Source organism: Peromyscus leucopus, chromosome 22 (assembly GCF_004664715.2).
Source record: "Peromyscus leucopus breed LL Stock chromosome 22, UCI_PerLeu_2.1, whole genome shotgun sequence".
NCBI classification, from domain to species: Eukaryota; Metazoa; Chordata; class Mammalia; order Rodentia; family Cricetidae; genus Peromyscus; species Peromyscus leucopus.
This window is the reverse complement of record NC_051081.1, coordinates 16,297,781-16,306,496: the sequence shown is the minus strand read 5'-3', so window position 1 is coordinate 16,306,496 and position 8,716 is coordinate 16,297,781. Positions and strand designations below refer to the sequence as shown.

The window sequence follows — 8,716 nt, the reverse complement described above, 5'->3', positions numbered from 1 at the left end:
TTTGAGATTGATTTATATAGATATAAGATAAAAAGGTAGATTATTGACTATACTTTTTTTGATGGGTGCAGTGAACTTTATTGATGGTATTCAAGAAAGTAGGGTTTCCTAAGCCCCTCCTGTTGTTCTGGGGGGTCTGGGATGGAAACTGTGAAGGAGATGCTCAGTATTGGGGGCTGAGATGGGACAGGAACTGCTCAGCAGCTGAGGGTCTCCCTTGCTGTCCTTGCTGGGGTGGGTGGTCTAGGGCGGACTTCTTACTCCTTGGAGGCCATGTAGGCCATGAGGTCCACCACCCTGTTGCTGTAGCCAAATTCATTGTCGTACCAGGCAATGAGCTTCACAAAGTTGTCACTGAGAGCAATGCCAGCCCCAGCATCAAAGGTAGAAGAGTGGGGGTCACTGTTGAAGTTGCAGGAGACAACCTGGTCCTTGGTGTAGCCCAGGATGCCCTTTAGTGAGCCCTCGGATGCCTGCTTCACCACCTTCTTGATGTCGTCATACTTGGCAGGTTTCTGCAGGCGGCATGTCAGATCCACGACAGACACATTTGGGGTAGGAACACGGAAGGCCATGCCCGTGAGCTTCCCATTCAGCTCTGGAATGACCTTGCTCACAGCCTTGATGGCACCAGTGGATGCAGGGATGATGTTCTGAGCAGCCCCGTGACCATCACGCCACAGCTACCCAGAGGGGCCATCCATGGTCTTCTGGGTGGCAGTGATGGTGTGGACTGTGGTCATGAGTCCTTTCACAATGCCAAAGTTGTATTGAATCTACTTTTAAAAGGCAACTACTAATTTTAAATATTTGACATTGGATTGGACTTTTGTGTATTATATACTGCTGTGGATATTGCTCTATATAAATAAAACACTGATGGCCAGTGACCAGGCAGGAAGTAGGTTGCCAGGCAGGAAGTAGGTGGGACAAGGAGAGAGGAGAATTCTGGGAAGCGGAAGGCTGAGGGGGGAGACACTGCAGCCACCGCCAGGATAAGCAGCATGTAAAGACTCTGGTAAGCCACCAGCCACGTGGCAAGGTATAGATTTATAAAAATGGGTTAATTTAAGATAGAAGAACAGTTAGCAAGAAGCCTGCCACAGCCATACAGTTTATAAGTGATATAAGCGTCTGAGTGATTATTTTATAAGTGGATTGTGGGACTGCGGGGCTTGGGGAACCTAGAGAGAAGCCCTCCAGCAACAATATACAAATTATGTATATTGATACAAATTTGAGATTGATTTTGTTAGAAAATACTGTACATATATTTCTAATCTTGTTCAAGGTATTGTACCTATACAGTTCATTTAACAATGTAATGTAATTTTCTAGTCCTTGAAAGTTGTTACCAACTATTTAGGATAATAAAGGAATGCAGGTTAGTAGTTAGTCATTACAATTGAACTTGTAGTCATATTAGGTATGTTTTCAAGGTCAAGCAGAAATATATTTTAGGCATATTAAATCATCATCAAACACTTCAGAGATCTACAGAATATGGCATTTAAGATGTTTTAATAACATGGATTTTTTATATTTTTCATGACTATGAGACATGTCTGCTCCTGACAGCACCAATCTACTTCAGAGAAGATGATGGGCATCAAAGAAATTCCATATGAAGTTTACTTTTATTATGGCAAAAGTTAGTCACTGGCCAAGAAAGTGCCCTTGCATCGACTGCTGACAGTATGCTGTCCAAAATGGACAAGCAGGACACAAAAGAAAGGACTGCCTATCTTTGCCAAGACAAGGTAGGGAAGCTCTTTAGAAAATCCTGCTTCACAGATGAATCTGTTAGATATGCTAGGCCTCTAGGCCAAAGATAGGTGCCCCAACATTGCAGAGAAACCTTGGGTGACTATCCAGGCAGCCAGTTGTTTCTATCATAACTCACACTTTTTGGAAGTCACTTTTTTGCACTTCCTGTTTAACTAGGTAATATTACTTATTTCCTTCTTGGGTCTTTGAGGGAGTTGAAGATTAGATAGTTGAAGTTTTCCTTGTTAACAAATTCAGAAAAGAAACCCACTAAAGAAGTGTAAAGTGTATAAGTTTGAAATACATCAAAAGATAGTTTCAGGTTGGTAATGCAAATTAGGATAGAAGGTGAATTATAAAATCTTTTGGAGTCACAAAAATAGGATAGATAATGGAGTATTTTCTCTAAATTTGTCAAATGCAAATGGACCAGACATTGTTGATGTATTTATTGCCTGTATATATTATATATAGTTTTTCTTATATTAGTTATAACATTTTTTTATTTTACATAAAAAGGGGAAATGTGGTGATATTTTACTTGTGTACCCCAATAAACTTATCTGGGGATCAGAGAACAGAATCAGTCACCAAATTAGACATAGAGGTCAGGCAGTGGTGGCACATACCCTTAATCCTATTACTTGGGAGGCAGAGATCTGTCTGGATCTCTGTGAGTTCAAGGCCACACTGGGAACAGAGCCAGGCATAGTGGCACATGCCTTTAATCCCAGCACTAGTTAACCATAGAGGTCTGGAGGTCTGTGCAGACAAACAGGAAGTGATAGAGCTGGGCAGAAAGAGGAAGTGATGTAGTTGGGTGGAGAGAGGAAGTAAGATGGCAGGGCACAGAAAGGTATATAGTTGTGAGTATACAGGAAGTCGCTCTCTGTTGGGCTGAGGCTTTCCTAGCAGTAAGAACTTGTGGCTTGGCTTGTTCTATTCCTCTGATCTCTCAGTTTTCACCCCAATATCTGGCTTTTTTTTTTTTATTAATAAGACTGTTTAGCAATTCGTCTTACACAGAGTATTATTCTAGGTATTTTCTAACATGTCTGCCTGGATTATTTCATTGCTATTGTGCACAATTTCCAGTTATTTTGTGTGTGTAGAGCACGTGCTGTGGGATGTATGCATTTGGAAGTCAGATGACAACTTGTGGGAGTCGAGTCTCTTCTTCCACTATGTGGTCCAGGGAAGGAACTCGGTTCCCCAGGCTTGACGAGCATCTTTTAACTCCCTGGCCTTCTTACAAGTACCCACCAGTGGCTCACTCTTAAACTGTCATTCCATTTCTGTAAGTCGAAGACCTCGATGTGTAATGCAGGTGGTTCCTGACTATTGAAATGCAAATAGTTTGCCCTATGAAATCCAAGTGATTATTGCTAGATATTGACCACAGCTGTTTGTAGATTCATCTCAGGGCTGGGGTGTGTATGTGGTTTGAATTTTCTTTTGAATGCATTATAATGTCTTGCAGATTCTCATGTTAATTAATGGTCTGATAAAATTTTTATTTAGCACATATTTGCTTTATATTTAATTTTTGTTCACAAGTTATAGATGGTTCTTTTAAAAGTCATTCTTTAAGAATAGCTTCAATTATTTGGTTAAATAGCTTGTCCCCAAGGGGATAAGATCGACACTGCCCTATAATGTGAGAATTCAGGAACTTAATTTTTATCATTTACTTAACATTTAGTGCCAGAGAATTTTAAGGAGCTTTGAAAGACTCCTGAGGTAATGATGAAGCAACTACATCTGAGGGAACTGGAGATGTTCGCCTGGAGGCGTGCAGACAGGATGTAGAAGAGCAAGGCCGCTGCCCCTCCCCCACACGCGCTCTTAATTCTTTGCAAGTTTGCATGACTCAAGTGTGGTCATGGACCTAGTCACGAGTTGGCCAGTGATGGAGAACTGAGATACAAAGAGGGGTCTGCAGACGTGCTGCTGTTCGCTTGTTTGATGGAGCATTCTGTGCAGAGATCGAGGGACACATCGAGGCTTTTGCCACGCGAGGGCCGAGTTGGCTCTGCAAGGTTTCTTTGTAGGTAAGCTGCTCACGCCACCACAACAGACACGACCATGGGGACAAGGGTACTGGTGATAAAGGGTACTTGCTCTCACTTGGCAAGAGCGTGGTTTGGACTCAGAATGACTCAAGTTTAATTTTGCTCTGTCATTGACAAATTGTGCACATTTTGTTCAACTGTTTGACTTCTTTGGAACGAAAAGGACATCCATACCACGGGGTAGCACAATCTCATGGTATTACAACTGAAATGCACCATGTAGCTCTGAGTAACTATTCATCAAATATTATTTCTTCTTTCATTTCTTTCCCCCTTTTGCTCCTTTGAAAAGGGGAACATCATTTATAGCCAATTCCATTTACTTAGAAGAAAGTCAATGCTTAGTGGTCTTTTTTTTTAATACTTGGGAATCCATTCCTATTTGGGAACAATGGGGTTTCCAGAAATGGATGCATCCTGACTGCCGTTTCAATGAATGGCAGTTGAGTTAAGGAGCCAGTAGTGAACAGATTTGAGCAAATCAAAACACTGGTGTGCTGCTATGGTAAGTGTTTGGAGAAGAGAGGCCTCAGTGAGGACCAGCAAAGGTGATTGTGAACGTAGTAAGAACAGAGGTGAGGCCGTGGGGAAGGAGCTGGTGTGCTGAGCAGCAGACACAGATGAAGACACCACTGGCCTGGGGAAGTCTTTAGGTAATGTGCTGTCTAGCTGAGCTGGGGTTGATGGAATAGCAAACCGTTGTGCTCGGGGTGGGAAGGTGTGAGCAGAAAAACAAACCGGAGCTGTGTGTGTCATGGGCTTTCACGGGGCCCTACTTCTTGCCTTTGAGTTCCCTGTATCTGTCGTAGAGGACAGACATCACTGGCCACCACAGGACCCATTGGGAACTGGCTTTGAGGAGTGAGGAAGCTCCCTTGTGGGAAGAGAAGATATTTAGAGAACCCTCTGCCCCAGACTCTTGCACACTGCACGTCATCCTCCGATGGTCTTCTGATGCTGTGAACCAGCGTCATCTGCCTGTATTATCATCATTATTATATTTTGTCATCTGTGGTCTCAATTTAATGAAAATGTATATGCTTGATTGACTGCTAAAAAGCTAGGCTTTGCTCTTCTAATCTATGTATTTCACCAACACTGTCATTCTTAGACAAGTCTGTTCATTGTGGAACTGCGTATGAGGGTCCTGACAAACTTTCATTCAAAACAATGTGATTTTAATGGACTCAGGGCAGGCATCATGGATCCTGGGTGAAAGGGATGTGAACAGCTTCCTTGTATGGACACATCACTTCCAAGGATCAGCACCAGTGCAGGTGAATGATTATGACCCTGTCCTCATATCCATTAGTGATGGAGGTGGGAGAACCTGAGAGCCAGAGCAAGGGGAGATAGGTAACGTATCCATCAGCCACCAGGAGCGGGAGATGAAAGGCCAGCTCCAGAGATGAGATGCAGAATACTGCTGACAAAGGATTCTGATGAGGGGAAGCCCAGGGCGGCTCACAGCGCTGCCAATGGCCACGACGAAAATGAAAATAAAAATAACAGATACCCTTGCAGGGTCTTTTACATACACTATTTCATTTTTATCTTCACAGCCACCTCGCAAGGTCAATGTTATGAATTTCATTCTACAGCTAATGACAGATCTCGAATTAAAACCCTGGTCTTTCTGCGGTTGGCGGCTGAGCTCAGGGCAGCACTGAACTGCTTTCTAGGGAGCCACCTCAGTGGAAACTTCACTGTGTGAGGTCGCTTTTGGGGTGGGGATGACTCAAGGAACGGGGCCTGTGTGCTTGTTAATCATCTCTTCCCAGGAGTTGGGGCTGAGAGCCCCCGGGAAAGAAACCCCTCCAGATGAAAGAGAGAGTCTTGTTAGGATGAGCCTTCCAGCTGAGATGGAGGACTGACCTGAAGTCCAGCTGGGACAGACTCCCAGGTCGTCCTCTAACCCAGTCCCTTTGGGGGTGACAACCATTACCACAATGTCAGGAATCTGGGTGATTGGGCAGGACTCTGTCTGGATATTAGGGCTGGAAACCAAGGCTGAGCGAATCGTGTCACCCAGGCCACCTTAAAGTGATGAGGGGAACGATGAATTTGGGTTTGAGCTGGGAGAAGGGTTTTCAGGAAGGCTTAGGTCAGTGAAGCGCCCCGGACTGGATGGGCATGGGAAGGGAAATCCATGGGCCATCATCTCTCCTTTCAGGACAAGTGAGGTTATTTTCAGTGTACTTGGGCTTCCTGGAATGTTCCCTTCACTGATTTCCCTGAGATGTCTGCTGGCCCTCCTTTCTAGTTTTAAACCAGCAACTTCCATATATTGGTCATGATAACTTTTGTTTTGTTTTGTTTTTTTCGAGTCAGGGTTTCTCTGTGTAGTTTTGGTGGCTGTCCTGGATCTCGCTCTGTAGCCCAGGCTGGCCTCGAACTCACAGAGATCCACCTGGCTCTGTTTCCTGAGTGCTGGGATTAAAGGCGTGTACCACCACCGCCCAGCAGTCATGGTAACTTTTAAGATGACATGGCAACAGTATACTTTTGAATAAACAAGCATCTTGAATATTTTATGTATTTTTTTCTTTTTCCATATAATATTTGATCATGTTCTCCCTCTCTCAACTCTTCCCAGATCTTCCCCATTTCCACACCCACCCAATGTTCTCGATTTAAAACCAACCAACCAAAAAAAAAAACAAACAAAAAAAAACTAGGAAAAGGAATAACAACAAAACCCCCGAAAATCAAAACTAAAAAAGGAAATTTACTAATTTCCAAATAACAAACAAAACAAAACATGGAGTCTGTCTTGAGTTGGTCAACTACTCTTGGATGTGGGCCCTGCCCTGGAGTGTGGTGGATATACCTAGTGACACTCCACTAGAGAAAGCTGATTTTCCAATTGGCTTGAACCTGCTCAGGGCTTGTGCATGCTGACATAGTCTCTGTGAGTTCATGTGTGCATCAGTCCAACTGTGTCTATAAGATGCTGTTTCTTAGGAGTCATCTGTCACCTCTGGGTTTTACAATGTCTCTGCAGCCTCTTCTGCATAGCTCTCTGAGGGGAGGGCTTTGATGAAAACATCCAGTTTCAGGGTGAGTACTCCAATGTCCCTCACTCTCTGTGCATTGTCCAGTTGTGAGCTTCTGTATTAACTCCATCCACTGCAAGGAGAAGCTTCCTTGACGTGGCCTGAGAGATGCTGTGCTCCATGGGTATGGCAGTACGCCATTAGGAGCCACTTTACCGCTATTGTACAGACATTTCTTTTTTAAAATAAGAATATGGGCCAAAGAGTTCAGTTATTTAAAAGGTTGGAGACAGGAAACCTCAGCAAAATCTGGAACACAGAACACTTGTTTTCTTTATAATTTTAGTGCCTCATTTCCCGTTTCCTCATTCTTTATGGTGATACTACTTGGTGATATAATGCAAAAGCGAACTGTACATGCTTGTTGTTGCCCAAGTTCTTCTAAACGATGATTTCACTAAGCACACAATACCTGCTTAGGAGGAGACAGAGGGCAATTTTGTCCTTTTCTTGGGCTAACCAAGAATAAACGACTAGGACTAATATCATCCCCAATCTTCATCTAAATATTCCAGACCCATAGAAAAATATAATTTTAGTTAAAAAAATTTATACATGAAGCTGGAATAAGTGATCCCTAGGCCACATTTCCATTACATCATTGGCATCCATACCTCCCGACTTGACTGCACTCTGGGGTCTACCATGACATCAGCATTCATGCCTCTTGACTTGACAACACTTTGGGGTCCATCAGGACATCGCCATCCATGCCTCCTGACTTGACTGCACATCTGGGTCCATCAGGACATCAACATCCATGCCTCCTGACTTGACTGAATGTTAGGGTTCATTGGGGCACTGGTATGCATGCCTCTTGACTTGACTACACATCTGGGTCCATCAGGACATCAACATCCATGCCTCCTGACTTGAGTGCACATCTGGGTCCATCATTACATTGGCATCTGTGCCTCCTGACTTGACTGAACATCAGGGTCATAAGTCACACCTTTGGTAAAGTCACACCAAGTGTGACTACCTCTTCCTATGATATAGCATTTCTCTTCTGCCATGTCCCTGTAATAACAACAAAATGTGTAATTTGTATAATCTAATCTCCCTAGACCTCAACTTCTTCATCTGCAGTGCTTTTGACCCCAGTCCTGAAATTCCTGTTTCATTCAGAATTTGCATCATTTGTTTCTTCTAAGATTGTTCTGTAAGGACACCCAACTACTCACATCCCTCCCAACCCTTTAGTGGAAAAGGTTATGGTCATGAAGATAGAGGAGGTCAAGGTCAGTAGAATTTAGTGGAATGATGGGTGAGACCGACTTTGGGTACAGGTCACAGAGGTCTTTTTATGATGAGTGTGGCAGTAGTGAGGGAAAACTATGAATGAATGATCGTACTGTAACACAGGGAACCTGGGATGGGAGCCCAGGCAACACAGAAGTTCAGTAAGATCTTAGACAAAGGTGCTGAATCTCCCTCTCGGCCTTCCCAGAGGACAGAGTTATCAGAAACCAATGACTTGGGACACTCTTGAGTACAACTAGTCTACCTCAGGACGGCTCTACCAACACACACCCTGGGGACAAAACCAGCTCCCAGGTCATCTTGAACAGACTGACATGACTTTTCTTCCAAAGCTAGCCAGTGGTCACTAAAAACTCTCGCCCAGACTCTGAGATGTGTAAATGTCTAAAAACTAACACTTATTTCCTGGTGAGAAAAGAATTGTCTTTCTTTCATTATTGTTCCATCAACTCCAACTCACAAAAGGGCTTAGATTTCAAAGCACACCAGGAATCGCCTGCTCCAGTAATGAAGAGGTTATGTTCTCTTCTGTCGTGATGGAAACAGGACATTTTGGAA

The 8,716-nt window shown here is 43.6% G+C and overlaps 1 protein-coding gene across 1 annotated transcript; it reads right to left on the bottom strand.

The window, feature by feature from the left end:
* Positions 1-216: 216 nt before the first annotated feature.
* LOC114709380 (glyceraldehyde-3-phosphate dehydrogenase-like) lies at positions 217-7,557 on the bottom strand. The gene is given in 2 exon segments (XM_037198002.1): positions 217-776; positions 7,510-7,557. Coding segments are annotated over 2 exon segments (567 nt in total). The 3' UTR covers positions 217-257.
* Positions 7,558-8,716: the final 1,159 nt, after the last annotated feature.